This window comes from Sciurus carolinensis, chromosome 15, assembly GCF_902686445.1.
Source record: "Sciurus carolinensis chromosome 15, mSciCar1.2, whole genome shotgun sequence".
NCBI lineage: Eukaryota > Metazoa > Chordata > Mammalia > Rodentia > Sciuridae > Sciurus > Sciurus carolinensis.
The window spans coordinates 54,852,485-54,871,173 of record NC_062227.1 but is presented as its reverse complement, the minus strand read 5'-3'; the positions used below and the strand labels follow the sequence as shown (position 1 = coordinate 54,871,173).

The 18,689-nt window shown below is 39.3% G+C and overlaps 1 protein-coding gene across 2 annotated transcripts in view; it reads right to left on the bottom strand.

The window, feature by feature from the left end:
• Positions 1-18,689, bottom strand: part of Katnal2 (katanin catalytic subunit A1 like 2) — an 87,471-nt gene that overhangs the window by 43,263 nt on the left and 25,519 nt on the right. For both annotated transcript variants that reach the window (XM_047526553.1, XM_047526554.1), the window contains exon 2: positions 3,506-3,576. In XM_047526553.1, the coding sequence (XP_047382509.1) occupies positions 3,506-3,576 (71 nt within the window). The remainder of the gene's footprint in view (positions 1-3,505; positions 3,577-18,689) is intronic.

Below are 18,689 nucleotides of genomic sequence, written 5' to 3'. Positions count from 1 at the left end.
TGCCCATCACACCTTTCTGTGTATATTCTACATGTCTTTCAAATCCTGCTCACATCACCTCTAACAAGGCTTTCCCAGGTTGATCATTCCTATTCACAATAACCTGTTCTCTTTCCTGAATTCCCAGTACTTCATTAAGGAGAGGTATCTCCTTTCTTATATGCTAACATAGATCCTTTAAAATACCTATAGTCAGGGGCTGGGGAGATAGTTCAGTCGGTAGAGTGCTCGCCTCCCAAGCACAAGTCCCTGGGTTTGTATCCTCAGCACCGCAAAAAAAAAAAAAAAAAAATACCTATAGTCCACTTTTCATCTTGATAATCCTCTCTTTCACCCCTTTCCCTGCAGGTCTCTGGAAAATCATCAACTCTAGTAGAATTCTTATTGATTTGAGAGCAAAGAGCCATCTAGTGGCAAATTGGGGAAATGCATACATTTTAAGTAGTGTACAGTAAATTCTTCTGGCCATAATAAACACTGAAGACGAGTTAGGTATGCTGACTTATTGTTCTTCTTGTTTCTACAGTTCGTCTTTCTGAGACAATTTCTGGAGTGTAAAATACATTGCAATAAAAATCAGGGAATGTCTGTGTAAACATATTTGTCTTGCTTTCTATTCTACCCATCTATATTCTAGTATGTTCCTCAGTGGTTAGTCAGATAACATTTACTGAGCAACTATTAATATTATTCTCATAGTTCTGGGTCCTATCATGATGAGCCTAAGTTTTATATGAGCCAGTTAATCTACAAAGATAGCATTCTCAAAGTGTTCCATAGGAAATTAGTCTCTAAAGATAGTCTCAGAAAAAAAAAAAGTTCCTTGGTCACATTGGTTTGCAGGACCCTAAATACCTATGTTAGCACAAATATTCCCATTGCATATAGAAAATTAGATGGTGTGAGAAGTCCTGAAATAAGGGGACTTGTTTACCTTAGTTTAACCTAATGTTTGTTAAGGTTACCTGAGTATAAAACTAATTTAAATAACGCCTAACAAAATTATTGTTCCCAATATGCTACACACTTCTGGAGTCTTTAGATAGAGCTGATATTCCATTAAAAGGATTGATAAAATGGACCAAATTCACATTTCATATGCTTTAAGTCTGTTGCTAAACCGGGTTGTGTATAAAAATAATAAAATCCAAATCCTGTCTCTTCCATAGTAAAATTAGTAAATACTCATAGGCGCTCACTTTGTGTCAGGCACTATTCTATTCTAAGCATGTCACATATTTAATTCACATTAAACATGTGATCTTGAGGCATTTAACATAAAAGTATTCTGCTGGCCATGGTGACACAGCCTATAATTCCAGTTGCTCAGGAGGCAGAGGCAGGAGGACCACAAGTTCCAGGCCAGCCTGGACAACTGAGAACCTGTCTCAAAATAAAAAAAAATTTGTAAAGGGCTGGGGATGTAGTCAGGGGTGGAGTGCTTAGCTCACGTGTGCGAGGCCAAGGGTTCAATCACCAGCACTACACACAAAACACAAAGTCTGGCTCCTACGTCTATGTGCTTAACCCGGAAAGCTTTTCCTACCTTAAGAAGCCAATACCCCTGCCTTAGAGTAGACATCTGGCACATTCTCATATGCTGCCCTTAGATTTGCTTTCCTTAGGGACTGGTGAATAACTCAGAACAACCCACGGGCCATATCACACTGCTTGACTCATCAATTTCAAGAATATCTTCACATCATAGATGGGGACACAGAAAGGACTGAAATTAGGTCTGTTCTTCTCAGAGTATTGCTTTCTCTCCAGTGCTATGCATGGATACAGAAATTTAGCTGTTGAGCGTCAGTTTATGACCTGCCCACTCATTTCTCTAGTTTAAGACTGTTGGTGATGGGGAAAGAATTGTTATGGTTTGGATGTGAGGTGTCCCCCAAAAGCTCACGTGTGAGACAATGCAAGAAGGTTCAGAGGAGAAATGATTGGTTGTGAGAATCTTAACCCAATCAGCGATTGAATCTCCTGATAAGGATTAACTCAGTGGTAACTGAAGTGTAAGTGTGGCTGGAGGAGGTGGGCATTGGGGCATGGCTTTGGGGTATATATTTATATCTGGCAAGTGGAGACCTCTCTGTTTTCTGAACATCATGTGAGCTGGTTCCCTCTGCCACACTCTTCTGCCATGATATTCAGCCTCGTCTGAGACCCTTTTGGAATGAAACTGACTGTATACGGACTGAGACCTCTGAAACTGAGCCCTTGAATAAACTTTTCCTCCCCTGAAGTTGTTCTGTTTGAATTTTTAGTCAGAGCAGTGAAAAAGCTGACTAAAACAGAATGAACCATTTTCTCAATAAAATTTAAGTCCCAAACATCAGAAAGCAATGTCTGATAAAACTGTGAGCTTCAAAGTAAGTGGGGATGGGGAATGTTTTTGTGTTAAAGACATTGTAGTAATTTCATCACATTTATCAGGGGGGGAAAGTCATTATCAAAACTTTCACATTAAGATCACATTTTGCAATTAAAGAGCTTACAAATTGTCAAACAAGAGAATAAAGTAAATCAACAACAAATTTTGTTCAAGGTGTAGTGTTAAAATCGTTGACCAAAATGCATGCATCGTAAATTTCAGCAAACAAAAACAAAAACAAAACCCCGACTCTTTCAATGACTTAAATAACAAAATGATGCTTCAATACAGTTGCAAAGATTTCATTTTTTTTATTTTAAAAGATTATCATTAAAAAAAAAACTCTTGAAAAAACATGGCCCACGCATATTCTGATTGTTCTGAGATGACCCTGAATCAAAAACAAACCTCCCAATATTTTAAGGAAAGAAAAAATTAAGAAGAGAGTTATTTCATTTCTATGCTATCTTTAAGCCTGCAGGGGAAAGGAGAAGTATTTTGAATACTAAGTAGATCTGTTAATAAAGTTTTCAATGCATAATGAGAAAAAACATGTAGGTAAGTGAGAAAATGAAAGTCTGTCTCACTTTTCCAGTAGGAGGACAAGAAGAGAGAATAAGTGGAGCACAGTGGATTTTTAGGGCAGCAAAATAATTCTGTATGACACTGTAAGTACTGATGCAGGTCACTCTGTATCTGTCAAAACTCAGAACTATACAACAGAGTAAACCCTGATGTAAACTGTGGACTTTGGCTAACGATGTATCAAAATTGACTCATTAACAAATGTACTGTGTCAATTCAAGACATTAATAATAAGAGGGTTGGGGATGTAACTCAGTAGGGGCACCCCTGCCTAGGGATTTGATCCCCAACACAGCAATAATAATAGGGGAGGGGTTGGGGTGCAGCCCAGTGGTAGAGCTTGCCTGGCATGCATGACCCCCAACACCACAAAAAGGTAATAGCAATAATGGGATAGGGGAGATTCAGGGAAGGAGTGGATGTGCGGGGACTTTACATTCTACTCAATTTTTCTATAAATATGAACCTGCTCTTTTAATTGTGTCTGGGAAAGCGGAGGTCAGAGAAAGAGGAATCGTCTCTGTAAATGTTTGTAATGTAACATACCCTTCTTGTGTTAAGTAATGCAAAATCAAAATGAGCAGATTTTTTCGGCGTGCTTCCGTCCTCATCTCGCACTGTGAACAAAGAAGAAAATTTAGATGGGATGGCAAGATCTAAGGTGGCTTTTATAGCAATAAACCCTTGAAGGTAACAGCAACCTATCAAACCAAGTGGCATGACTTAAAGGCTGGAAGCAGTCTGAAGTCTCTAAGGATGTATAAAGTTGTTTTCCACCGTCTTTTCCTTCTTAAAGCTGGCTTTCTGAATTGTAAACTTAAGGGACAATGATTTGAATTAGGATTGCACTTTACCGGTTGAACTTCCTGTCAAGCTAATTGGCCTTTTATTGCTCACAACAGGGAAGAGACAAATACACTCCTGCTATTTGGACCAGGGTAAGGAAAGTGATTATAAAAATAAAACCATGAGCCAGAAATCAGCTGTGACAACCTGCACTTACCAGCCACTATATCTTTAATTCACTCAGTGTCCCACCCAGTCCCTGCACAAATGCAGAGAACTCCAATAAACCATCCAGGGGTGACTGCATGGCTAGATTGCACGCTGAGGATAGCAGAGGCTCATAAGAGGAAAATTCCAGCATAATAAGGTCCTTATCCAACTTATTCAAACTGTAAGCATTTGTACTTTTATTCCCAGTGTTAATATGCTGTGTTTAGTAATCTGGTATCACAAATTCTCCCAAAATGCATCACAAAATACTAAATTCAATGGTACTTTCATTAATTGAAAATAACCAACTTCATCTAAGGAGAACACAGATGAGAACTGGGAAAAAAATGAAAGTCCACAAATTATGTCATGAAATCTATGTACAAACACTCGTGACAGATATCAATATACATATTTCATTGAGAACATCTTAAAGAATAATTTTATAATGAAATTAAACATGCATATAATTATCTAAAAATCAAATAGTACTAATTTTTTTATGTTTAAGGTAGTTTTTATTGTGGTCAAATGCATATAACAAAATTTACCATTTTGGGCTGGGGAGATAGCTCAGTTGGTAGAGTGCTTGCCTCGCAAGCACAAGGCCCTCTGTTCAATCCCCAGCACCGCAAAAAAAAAAAAAAAATGTACCATCTTAACCACTTTAATATACAGTTCAGTGGCATTAATTGTATTCACATAGTTGTACAACCATCCCCACCGTCCATCTCCAGAACTGTTGGGGGCTGCAGACCCCATCCTAGCCTGGCTTTCAGGATTTCAGTGTGGCCCTAATGCCGAGACAGTGGATTGCAACATCAAGGACTTCAGTGCGGAACCTGGCACTAAGCCGGGGCAACCTGGTTTGCAACAAACAGCTGACAAGGACTTCCACACTGGCACTAAGCCGGGGCAACCTGGTTTACAACAAACTGCTAACATTGCTTAAGGAAGTTGCCCCAGCACTAAGCCAGTACCAAAAAGAATTGCTCTGATTGGACGAGGTGACCCATGCCCATCATGAACTCTCTTGATACATTAAATTGAAATCTTGTTCTTCCGTGAAATCTTGTTCTTCTGTGTACCCTCTTTTTACCCCGTTTTATACTACATTGTAATCTTGCTCTCCCCACATCCTCTGTAACCTGATTGGCTCATGATTCATATAAATATGACTGTAACTGCCTTGTAAGATCATCAGAGGATGATCAGAGGAGGAAGAGAGAAGAATAAAGAGCTCTGATGAACAACTGATGTGTCGTGTCTCTCTCTGCGGGCAGAAGGAACGCAACACAGAACCTCTTCATCTTCCCCAACTGACACTCGATCCCATGAGGCTCCACACTCCCCACACCCCAGCGCCTGGCATCCGCCTCTCCACTCTCTGCTTCTATGGATTTGCTTGTTCCGGGACCCTCCTGTAAGTAGACTCACACGGTGTTTGCCTCTTTGTGTCTGGTTTATTTCACTTGGTGTACTGTTCTCAAGGTCCATCCGTGTTGGGCCATATACCAAAATTTTCTTCCTTTTAAGGTTGAAAATAATATACTCCTACAAACCTTGAATGAAAACGAAGTCTTCTGCCCCATTCCATTACCTCACCACTCACTCTCACTCCCTAGAGAGAATGACCTTAATTATTTCAGCTGTTTCTTCTGATATTTAATGCCATACATCTAAATAATGCCACGGTTTTATGATCAACCTATGTAGGCATAAACTATTTACTCCTGTTCAGGTGGAAGAGAATTAACGTGCTTTATACCCTTCTCCTCCTCTCCTCCTCTTATTGTTAAATCAATATTCAACTGATTGTATTATTAGGACCAGGTAAATATTGCTCACTGCTGAGCCAAATATTTCTATGATTATTTTTCATTTCCATACAATGATTCTTTTTGGGGGGGGTGGGAGGCATTGGAGATTAAACTGGGGTACTAAACCTCTGAGCCACATCCCCAGTCCTTCTTTATATTTTATTTAGAGACAAGGCCTCACTGAGTTGCTTTGGGCCTCGATAAGTTGCTGAAACTGACTTTGAACTGGCAATCCTCCTGCCTCAGCCTCCCAAGTCACTGGGATTACAGCTGTGTGCCACCAGTGCTGGTTACAACAATTTTTTTTAATGACTAATTACCTCATTTTTATTGGGTTACTTTCCACATACCTATTACTAGTTACCAAACACCAATGAGTTCTATCACTTTCCCCACTGTTGATTACATCAGATAATGTGTCCATTACCCCCTCAGCCTCACCACGGCTTCCCTCCTGACCTCTGCCCTCCAGCTGAGTTCCTGTATGAGTTTGTTGTAGGGACACAAACCACGGAATTTCCTTTTTAACTTTCTTTAGTTAGATCCCCTAGAAACTTAGTCTTCCCCTTTTCCGCTCACTCCCTTGTTTTAATAGCATACATTCTTTTGAGTAAAAATGGATGGGAAGTAAATGTTGTTGAATATTTGCCTGCCTGAAAGCATCTTCTACTTTCAATCTGATCGTTTGAAAGGGCAGGACAAGGAGCTGGACGCAGTGATGCAGGCCTGTACTACCAGTGACTCGGGAGGCTGAGGAAGGAGGATCACAAGTTCAAAACCAGCCTCAGCAACTTATTGAGGCCCGGAGCAACTATGCAAGACCCTGTCCCAAAATTAAAAGGACTGGGGATGTGGCTCAGTGGTTAAGCACCCCTGGGCTTAATCCCTCAATCTTTGTTAACTAGGGATTAACAAAAACAAACAAAAACTCAAAGTGCATGACATTATCATATTTTTTGACATTATCACATTAGTCAGGGTTCTCTAGAGGAACAGAATCAACAGGAAGTATGATTATAAAAGGGGATTTATTAGATTGGCTTACATGACCAGAAGTTGGATAGTCCACAATGGCCGTCTACAGCTGGTGAGCTGGAAGGACAAGTAGCGGCACAGTCCAGGAGGCAGAAGCCCCAGAATAAGAGGGATCAACAGTGCTACCCTAGTCTGAGACCAAGGCTTCTGGAAACTACCTGGAGAATCAGTGGCAGAGCCCACTTTGGAAGAGTGAAGAAGGGAGAGTCCAATATCCTCAGACGATTAAAGCAGCGATCAAGAACCTGGTCAAGAAGAGCCGAGCTTGCATCTGCCTCTGCTTCCTTGTTCTTCCAACTTTTAGTCCATCCTATTGGACGGAATAGGGAGGGGCTCCACTTCAGTTCACTATCCCACATTCCAATCATTCCTAGGCTCACCCTCATCGACATGCCCAGAAGCCTCTTAATCATTGGCATCTCTTAATCCAATCAAGTTGACAATTCAAATTAACCATTACAGGCTCTTTTTCCATTTACTATGTTGGCCATCATCAAGCTAGTTATTTCCACATTTTCATTCTTGGAAAATTTTGTTTTATTATTTGCTTAAAAAATTACTTATGTTCTATTTTTAAGAACTCCTATTAACTGAATAAAGACATGTTCTGGACTGATCTTTTAATATTCTTTTTTCTTACAGTGTTCAATTTCTCTCTCTCTCTCTCTCTCTCTCTCTCTTCATATTTGTTAGGCAATTTCCTTGACCTTGTCTTTGAAACATTCTATATAATTTATTTAGAGAATATTTTTAATTTCTAGGAACTTGTTCTTATTCTGATTGTTCCTTTTTTATAGCATCCTGCTTTGTTTTTGTTTTTGTTTTGGATATGCTATTATTTTATGATTTAAAATCATAAAAAAGAGGTTCAGTCATGTTTAATTATTACTGTTTAAGCAAGTTAACAGGGGATTGGGGATATAACTCAGTTCATAGAGTGCACACAAGACTCTGGGTTCAATCCCCAGCACTGAAAAAAAAAGATATCTTCATAAAATAAGTTACTATTTTGCCTGCTTCCTTGTGAGATTGTAAAATATATATTTGTTCTTCATCCCAGCTTCTTGCCATATAGCTCTTAAAATCCTTGGAATTTCCAAAGTGACAGGCTCTCTTTGTAGCTAATGAGAGGACTAGCAGCCCATAGGTAGCTTCACCAAGGCAGGATTAGAGGGTTGGGACTTTCAGCCCAACCCTTCCCCAACCTCTGGGGAGAGGAGAAGGGCTAGGGATAGAGTGGACCAAGAATGACCAATGATTTAATCAATCATGTCCACATAATAGAGCCTGCATAAGCAGGGCATGGTTGCATAACCCAGAGACTGAGGAGGCTGAGAAAGCAGGATTGCAAATTTGAGGCCCTAAGCAACTTGGTGAGACTATCTCAAAAGAAAAATAAAAAGGGTTGGGGATGTGGCTCAGCAGTTATGTGCCCCTGGGTTCAGTTTCCAGTATCAAAAACAAAAGCTTGTATAAAAACCCACACTGCAGAATTGGGAGGGCTTCTGGCTAGCAGAACACAGGCAGGTTTCTGGAGAGTGGCATGCCCAGAGTGGTCCTGGATGCTCCACAGTCCTTCCCTCCTGCTTTGTCTTATGCATGTCTTATCTAGATACTTTGCAGTTATAAGTAAATGTAAGTAAAGTTATCTGAGCCCCTCTAGTGGCTCAAACCCAAGGAGGGGGTTGTGGGAAGCTGATCTATAGCTGGTCAATCAGAAACACAGATAAAACAATTTGGGGTTTGAGATTTATCAGCATCAACAATTAAAAAAAACTAAAAAATGGTCAAAACATAAACTGAGTTAAGTAGACAGGCAGCCATGAGCTGTGGGTAGGGGGAGGGCAGTGAGGGTGGTAACTCACAGGGAGGACAGAGGATATGTGCTTCAAAGTGGACTCGGGGGTCTCAGCACTGAGAATCCCAGGGAACTTTTTTCCAAAACAGACAAGCATCTGAAAAACAGGAACTCGTATGCCAAACCTCTCCCAGCCGTAGTTAATTATAAGCCCTTAAGGAAACTATTGTTTCAAGACCACGTTACACCAACCTCTTGGGATCAGGCCATCACCAAAAACAGGTCACAGTCATCCCTGTGACCGGGTCATCATGACCCCCAAAGAGAAAATTTGCTGAGAGTTTCCAAAGGGTAATAAACCACTTAAGGGGAAATGAGGAATCATGACAAGAACAAAGGAACCCAAATCCATTAAACACCCCAGACTCTACAAGAGCTACGCCTTTTTCCCCAGAGCTGGTCCATTCGGTACCTGTACTGGTATCTGTACTCCCTCTTTTTCTAACAAACTCCTATCTGTACTTGGTGTGACTTGACTGAAACTCTTCCTGTGGGATCAAAGCACCAGTGAATGAGAACCCCTGAGGTCACTTCAGCCCAAGGGCAGGTCTAAGACACTGATGCCTCAGGAAAGAAGATATATCAGATGGCAAGTAAGTAAATGAAAAGATGATATCATATGTCATCAAGGAATGACAAATCAAATCAACAATGAACTACCACCATGAACCTGTGGGGTGATTGAAAATCCAAAACGTTGACAACACCAAATGCTGACAAGAACGCAGAGTGACAGAAACTCACCCGTTGCTGGTGGGAGGGAAAACAGTATAACCACTTTGGAAGAGTTTGGCACTTTCTTCAAAGACTAAATGTGCTCTCAGCATCTGAGTCAGCATTCAAACTCCTTAGCATTCACCCAAATAAACGGAAAGCCTGTGTTCACAAAACAATCTGCTTACAGATGTTTATAACGGCTTATTCATTATCGCCCCAAACTTGGAAGCAACCAAGATGTCCTTCAGTAGGTAAGTGGATAAATAAACTCTGGTACATCCAGACAAGGGAATATTTCTCAGTGCAAAGAAGAAAATGAGCTATCAAGTCATGAAAAAGCGTGAAGAAAATTTAGATGCATATTAGTAAGTGAAAGAAGCCAATTTAAAAAAGGATACAAACTGTGTGATTGATTCCAGCTCCGTGGCATTCTAGAAAAGGCAAGATTATGAAGACTAAATGAGTCAGTGTTTGCCATGGGCTATGAAGGAGGAAGCACTGAACAGGAGGAACTCGGGAGTTTTAGGGCAGCAAAATTATTCCATATGTTGCTGTAATAACAGGTACATGTCATGAAGCATTTGTCCAAACCTGCAGAATACATGTAAGAAACACCAAGTATAACCATAAAGGAAAATGGACTTTGGACAATAATAGTGTGTCAGAGTAAATTCACTGATGGACTGATGAGATGTTGACAATAAAGGAAAGGCAGAGGCAGGAGGTATATGAGAGCTATCCTTTCTGCTCAATTTTGCTCTGAAATAAAGTTTCTCTAAAATAATTAAGTATTTTTTAAATAATAATTTGTTTTTGAACAAATTTGTCAGACCTACTGTAGTTGTCCCTTGGTATTCATAGAGGATTGATTCCAGGGCCCCCTCCCCCCACTCCCACCTACCTGCTATAGATAGCAAAATTTGAGGGTGTTCAAGTCCCTTATATAAAGTGATGAAGCATTTGCCCAAAACTAACAATCATACTCTCGTATGCTCCAACTCATCTCTAGACTACTTTTAATAATAAATACAATGTAATGCTATGTAAATTTGTTTATTGTATTATTTAGGGAATAATGAAAAGATAAAGGTCTGTTCATGTACAGTAAAGACAATTTTTTAAAAACTTTTAGTTGTAGATGGATACAATACCTTTATTTTGTTTGTTTATTTTTATATGGTGCTGAGGATCAAACCCAGTGTCTCACACGTGCCAGGCAAGTGCTCTACCATTAAACCACAACCCCACCCCCAGTAAAGACAATTTTTGTCCTAAATATTATTGGACCTCAGTTGGTTGAATGCAAGGATTTGAAACTCTCACCTACAGTGGGGTTCACAGCACATTTAAATGGAGGTTTAACCAAAAAAACAAAGAACCCAATCAATAAATAGGCTAAGTAACTGAACAGACACTTCACAGAAGTACAATCTATCAACAAATATATGAAGAAATGTTCAACATCTCTAGAAATTAGAGTAATGCAAATCAAAACCACACTGAGGTTCCACTTCTCTCCAGTCAGAATAGCAATTATCAAGAATATAAGTAACAATAATTGTTGGCAAGGATGTGGGGGAAAAGGTGCGCTCACACATTGCTGGTGGGGTTGCAAACTGGTGCAACCACTATGGAAAGCAGTATGGAGATTCCTCAGAAAACTTGAAATGGAACCATCATTTGACCCAGTTATTCCACTCCTCAGTATATACCCAAAAGGACTTAAAATCAGCATACTATAGTGATACTGCCACATCAATGTTTATAACAGCTCAACTCACAATAGCTAAACTATGGAACCAACCCAGGTCCCTTTCAACAGATGAATGGATAAAGAAATTGTGGTATATACACAATGGAATATTACTTAGCCTTAAACAAGAAATGAAATTATGGCATTTGCCAGTAAATGGATGGAACTGGAGAATATCATGCTAAGCCAAATGAGCCAATCCCAAAGAACCAAAGGTTGAATGTTTTCTCTGATATGTGGATTCTAATTCACAATAAGGGGGGTAGCTAGGGAGAATAGAGGTACTTTGTTTTAAACAAAGGGAAGGGAAGGAAAGGGAGGGTTATAGGGGTAGGAGTGATAGTAAAATGAATAGGACATTGTCACCCTATGTGCATATATGATTACATGACCTGTGTAACTCTACATCATGTACAACCAGACGAATGAAAAGTTACACTCCATTTATGTATGTTCTATCAAAATGCATTCTACTGTCATGTATAACTAATTAGAACAAATCAAAAAATTGAGAAAAATATTCAAATAAGTGGATGTTTACTCCTTCAAAGTAGTCCCTTGGCAGATCATATTCCTATTGCGTTGTTCAAAACATTTCTGAAAGTCTTATTTTAAAATTGTCTTCAATATAGATTTATGATGAGTTTCACCCCAGTCCAAATTTGCCAAAATAGCATGTGGCCCTTGTAGGAAAGTGACACAATGAATACAGGCAAAAGAGGAAAGGAAACATTTTGGTTATATTCTTTAAGTCTTCTTACAAAGTAAGGGTCTCATGTAATTTGATAATTTGAGTTTTTTTCTTTAAAATATTTTGTAAATATTTTTTCAGGTCATTAGTTTTTTCTAAAACTCACTCTTTTTTTTTTTTTTTTTTTTTTTCTCTTTTGGCACTGGGGATTGAACCCAGTGACTCTTTGCCACTGAGCTACAGCACCAGACCTTTTTGATTTTTTGTTTGTGTTTTGAGACAGGGCCTCCCTAAGTTGCTGAGACGAGCCTCAAATAACATCCTCCTGCGTCAACCTGCTGAGTCTCTAGGATTATAGGCATGCACCACTGTGCCCTGCTAAAACTAGACTTTCGATGACTGTCAAATCAAACATCTGTTGAATAGTCCTATTATTTGAAGGTATGCCTCTTTCAATATACAAAGTATTTGTGAATAGAAGATCTGACCATTTATTTCTAAAATCTGAATTTATATTCAAGGACAGATCTGATAACACTAAGGAGAGCTTTAAAAGCATGTGACAGGGCACTGCAAAACAGCAATCCTGGGCATGTTCTTTCTTCTGTCCATCATGAGACCCCTAAGTCAGAAGGCTAACAAACCTAAAAATAAATTACCAACAAGAGAGAATCAAGAAGGCTATTACAGGCTGCTTCTCACTCTCGAGATGGCTTACATTCTCCCTTAAATGTGCTCCTGCTTTCCTAAATGAATCTGTTTGCACTTCTCAGAGAAAAAAAAAAAAAAAAAAGCAATTGCAGTAATTGTCTTAGTTATTCTTGCTATTGTGAAATATATAATTCATACAAAAGAGCATGTATCCATTTTTAATAATAATAATATTAACAAACACCACACCAGTTGAGATCCAGAGCAACTTCAGTATCTTGGAAACCCTTTTCAGATGTCCTTGCAGATGGTTCCCCTCCCTGCCAACCCATGTTAATCATTCCCTTTTTCTTTATGGTTTTATCGAGTATGTATACATCCTTAAAAATATATTTGTTTAACTTTCTCACCTTTAAACTTTATGTGAGTGGAATTTGCTTTTTTTTTTGTGACTCCTTTTGTTCAATTGCACATAATTTTCCTAACAAAAGTTCATTTCAAAGATAAGGTTTAGATATTAGCTATCTAGTCCATCAAATTTTCACTTAAGCTATCTGTTTCTATAGTTTTCTGGTTTGTGGGAATAACTTCACAGTCTCTTATCAGGCTGCTCTCTTATGTCACTCAAAATGACTTGTCTTTCCCAGGAAATGGAAACATCATTAAAGACCAGGCCACAATACCTGGCATGGTGCCAAGTACTAAGTAAAGGTTGTTCTTCATTAATTTTTCCTATTAGAATATGTATTTGTCTTTTTTCCATCCCCTCAGCTTTTGTAAAGTAAAATTGAAAAATAAAAATTGATGAGGCAGGAGGATCATGAGTTCAAAACCAGCCTCAGCAATTTAGCAAGGCCCTAAGCAACTCAGTGAGACCCTGTCTCTAAATAAAATATTAAAAAGGGCTGGGGATATGCCTCAGTGGTTAAGTGCCCCTGAGTTCAGTACCCAGTACCAGGAAAAAAAAAAAAAGTGTGTATTTATTCACATACCCTACACATTTTTGTGGTTGGAAACTAATATTCCTGATATATTCACTAGATCATTGTTTCAAACTGCAGATCATGAAATCAACTTAATGGCTTACAAGCAACAAAGTTCAATGAAATACAATTATCACAAAATGTACAGCAGGTACAAAAGTTTGGTAGTGCTTCATGAAACTTTTGTTGCTTTTGCATGTGTATGTGTACACACACGTGTGCGTATATGTGTGTGCATACTGAATCCCAGTCTAAGATATTTTATAGTTGGTCACAGTAAAATGGTCCTTTTCCAAATAGCCTGGGCCATCAATGGCTTTTTTTTTTTTTTTTAATTTGATTCGCCTTGCCTGTAGTGCCATCTACTGTAATAAGAGAAGCACGACATGAAGTTCCCAAGTGATTTTGTTGCATAAAAAAGATGTCCAGCATCGTAGCATTCAGTCTAAATCAAGTTTTCAGAAGAAAAATACAACTCCCCATAAACAGAAAGAAACAGAATTGATACTCTGTGTTTCTAAATGTATAAATTCTCAAACCCATGCTTGGAGTGTGGATTCCGGAATTTTAGGGCCTAGAAGGTACCTGGAGACCATTGTCAGGATGCCCTGATTCAGAAGAGTTAAGGGGTTTGCTCAAAAGCCCACTAAGAGTTGGGAGCAGAACCCCAGCTACTGGACCGGGCTCTTCCTCTCCTTTATCAATTCCTTATCACTCTCCACTCTACCCCTCTCTTCAGACCAAAGAAGCTATTTTAACTTACCAAAGCCTGGCTTCCAAATTAGCCAAAAACAACTATGGTTTGCCATATGGTATTTCTTTTTCTTTTTTTTTTTTTTTTTTTTTTTAAATTATTTATTCACTTTTTAATTTTATACAGACTGCACTTTGATTCATTGTACACAAATGGGGTACATCATTTCTTTTCTATGGTTGTACACAACGTAGATTCATGCCATTCATGTAATCATACATGTACATAGGGTGATAATGTCGGTCTCATTCCACCATTTTTCATACCCAGCCCCTCTCATTTCCTTCTACGTAATCTAAAGTTCCTCCATTCTTCTCTCTCAATCCCAAAAAACCAAAGGCCTAATGTTTTCCCAGAATTTTTTTCTTTTTCTTTTTCTTTTTTTTTAATTCATTTTTATTGTAAACAAATAGGATACATCTTGTTTCTCTGTTTGTATATGAAGTAGAGGCATACCATTTGTGTAATCATACATTTACCTAGGGTAATAGTTTTTGATTCATTCTGTTATTTTTTTCTTCCCCCCCAACCCTCTCCCACCCCTCTTATCCCTCTACAGAGTCCCTCCTTCCTCCATTCTTGCCCCCTTCCCACCCCCTATATGTGTCATCATCCACTTATCAGTGAGACATATGGTATTTCTTAATTGATAACAAACGAATGCTGTGTCTCACAATTCCTCAAGCCTAGTATCACACGTTGCTAACATTAGGGACCATTTTTAGCAATGACTAGCTAGACTTCCTTCAAAAAATGAGTCACCTGCTGCAACAGGAGTAGTGTATCCATAGATTATACCTTTTAATTGCTGGAGAGGCATAGGCCTGTTATAAATAAAGCTAATCCAGCCCATATCTGTCCATCTATCTATCTATTGAAAGATCTATATGGGACACCGACTTGCCCATTTCTTATGATATTTACACCCATCCACAGTTAGAGGGTCTGATTTGGCGTCCTGACATCCTGGGGGGGCAAATCCTGGGGAACACTTGGCAAACTGCCAGGGTCTATGCCAGTATTAGAGGCAGTGATTGGTAGATGCACAACTGTGAGTTGCTTCCTTCGAGTATTTCCAGACCTCTCCACCCTCCACTCTGGAAGCAGGTGTTTCTTCCTAATGTCAATATGTACTTATGCAAATGCTCTCTACGACTGGATTGCTGAGAAAAAAAACATAAAAAGAGTACTTGGGTTGTGCTCCCCAACAATGCACAGGACTCATTAACTTCAGCTGAATTTCCTAAAGATGGGGGCGGGGGTGTGGGGAAAGCCAGAAAACTCATTAGAGGGACAAAAAATAGATCTTGGGACAGATGTCTAAAAGGGACCTGGGGACTGCAGATGTGGCCTCAGTGGTAGAGCAATGCCTAGAAGGCACAAGGTCCTGGGTTCAATCCCCAGCACCACAAAAAAATAAAATAACACGGTGGCCCACGCCCGTAATCCCATTCAAAATCACTATGCTAATCATTATGTCTGCATGGAAAATAGCTGCAACTCCACTAAGCATTAATAGTTTCCTCGTGTTTAAGATATGTGACACACCTATAATCCTAGGAACTCGGGAGCCTGAGGCAGGAGAATCCAGAGTTCAAAGTCAAACTCAGCAAAAAGCAAAGCCCTAAGTAACTCAGACCCTGTCTCTAAATAATAAAACACAGAATAGAACTGGGGATGTGGCTCAATAGTCGAGTGTCCCTGATTTCAATCCCTGGTACCCTCAAAATTAAAAAATAATAATAATGAATAAACAAAATAAAAGGGGGATGGAAGGACTGAGGAGAATGAGCAGATGGGGGTGACAGTTAATGGTACAGGGTGTTTGGCAGGGCTGATGAAAATATTCTAAAACTGATCGTGGCGATGGATGTTAATTGTGCATGTACTAAAAGCCACCGACCTGCACACTTCAAATGGGTGAGTTGTATGGTATGGGAATTATACCATACCATTTTTGCATTTTAAAACGTAAGGCAGTTTTAAAATGCAAAAAGGAGGAGGAAGGGGCAAAGGAAAGAAGGTAATAAACTTATTAATAGATAATAAAATGAGCATGGAAATACTTTTTAAATAAGCTTAATTTAATTTAAAAATAAATTATTATTTGCCCCAATATATAGTCTGACTGAAAATGGAAATCATTCTATTCAATATTTTGAAGTTGTTCAGAGTGGAAATGGTAGAGGTGAAAAGAGCTGCTTTCCAGCCACACCGCCTCGAGGGCCTGCTCATCACCCCCAAGAGAGCCTGGCTCTATTTCGGTTTGTGACAATGACCTTCTTTCCTTACTCTGCTTGCCTTACTCCTTACCCTGGACTTCACCAAGCTTGCTACACCAAAGTGACCATAGGAACCGACTCATCAGACAGAAAACAAAACACAAAATCATCTAGATAGACATTTCTCTTTATTGTTTTTTCTCTTTGGTTTTTATAGTAATTTGTAACCCACATAAAATTGAAGACACCATCTTAAGTATTGTTAGTACTTCTTTGGTTCATTGGTATGAAAAGAAGCTTCTTTCAAAAAGAACCTTAAATTTTTATGATGTGCCTGGTTCCAGCACTTGGAAGGCTGAGGTCCAAAGATTGCTCGAGTAAGTTCAAGACCAGCCCAGGCAACTCTTTAAATGACTCCATGGATTCCAGAAGAAGTGTGAAGAATATAATTCTATAATTGAAAAATTATTACTATTTTTTTTACCACGTTATTTTATTTTTTTGTGGAGCTGGGGATTGAACCCAGGGCCTTATGCATCTAGGCATCGCTCTACCACTGAGGCCACATCCGAAGTCCCCAGGCCCCTTTTAGACATCTGTCCCAAGATCTATTTTTTATCCCTCTAATGAGTTTCCTGGCTTTCCCCAGACCCTCGCCCCCATCTTTAGTTCCAGCTCAAGACCCTGTCTCAAAAAATAATAATAAAAAAAAGAAAGAAAAATCTCAAATTTTCAAAAATGTAGGAATTTTTGCATTGTGTCATTAGAAGTTGACAAGAATATGTATGCAGATACCATTGTTAAAAATGTAAATTACATAATCCTTTTATAGAGCAAATCAACAAAAACCTATCACAGTGAAAAATACAGACACCCATTAACCCAGCTATTCATTCCACTCTTAGCATTTGATAATACAGAAGACAAACAGCACTATGTTATAGAAATACCCCATGGGTCCATGGGTGCACACACATGCACATACACACAGACATGGGAATCCAGTGTTACTGTCCACTATCCATGGGTGGTCCAGGGTAAGGAGTAAGGTAAGCAGAGTAAGGAAAGAAGGTCATTGCCACAAACTGAAATAGGACCAGGCTATCTTGGGTGGCTTTCACAGCCTCCATACCAAAACTTGAGCTGGAGCATCATAGAATCATATCCTTCACACTTCTTTTAGCATCTGTGGCATCCATTTAAACAGTGCCATTGACCTAGGGAACATACTTGGATAAGCAGGAAGCCAGAAGATCTAACTCGGGATGGAGTTAAACTGATCTGAACAATGTTGACCATATTCTTCAACCAATATAAGAAGCCTGTATTAGCCAACATCACATCACTGTGACCAAAATACCTGACAAGACTTATAGGAGGAAAAGTTGATTATGGGCTCACAGTTTCGGACTTTCAGTCCTATGAGCTCAACTTATAGGAGGAAAGTTGATTATGGGCTCACAGGTTCAGAAGTTCAGTCCTATAAGCTCAACTTATAGGAAGAAAGGTTGATTATGGGTTCACAGTTTCAGAAGTTCAGTCCTATAAGCTCAACTTAAAGGAGGAAAAGTTGATTATGGGCTCACAGTTTCAGAAGTTCAGTCCATTGTTAGCCAGCTCTATCACTTTGGGCCCGAGGAGAGGCAGAACTCTGTGACTGTTCTGTGCTACTCACCTCATAGTGGCCAGGAAGCAAAGAGAGAGAGGGGAAGGGGCCGCAGGGAAGATGCACCCTTCCAGGGCATGCCCCAGTAATCCACCTCCTCCAGTCCCACCCACCTGCCACTCAATTAGTCCATCCAAACTAGGATGAATGGATTAGATTACAGTTCTGATAATCTAATCATCTAACTTCGGAACATTCCTGCATTAACACAGGACTCAGATCCAAACCAAAAAATATTTCCACAATTTTTTGGTTTTTCTTTTTTACTAAAATCACAGTGTTTGCCGGAGTCCTGACATCTATGACAGATGATGGGAAGTGAAAAACACCCTTTGGTTCAGTCATGTTGAATCCTGTTTGGTAAGGAGGCCATTCAGAAATGACTTTTGTAGTATGGATACTATGAAGCAGCTTGTACTTGGGCTGACCAGGCCTTGAAATGATAATGTGACTTACTTTGAGACAATTTGGATGGAAATTCACCATATAGTAAGAGCAGAAAAGAGTTGGAAATGAGAAGACATGATTCAAATACCTAGCACTAAATATTTAAGACAAGCTTCTAGTACTTCAAACACAAAATG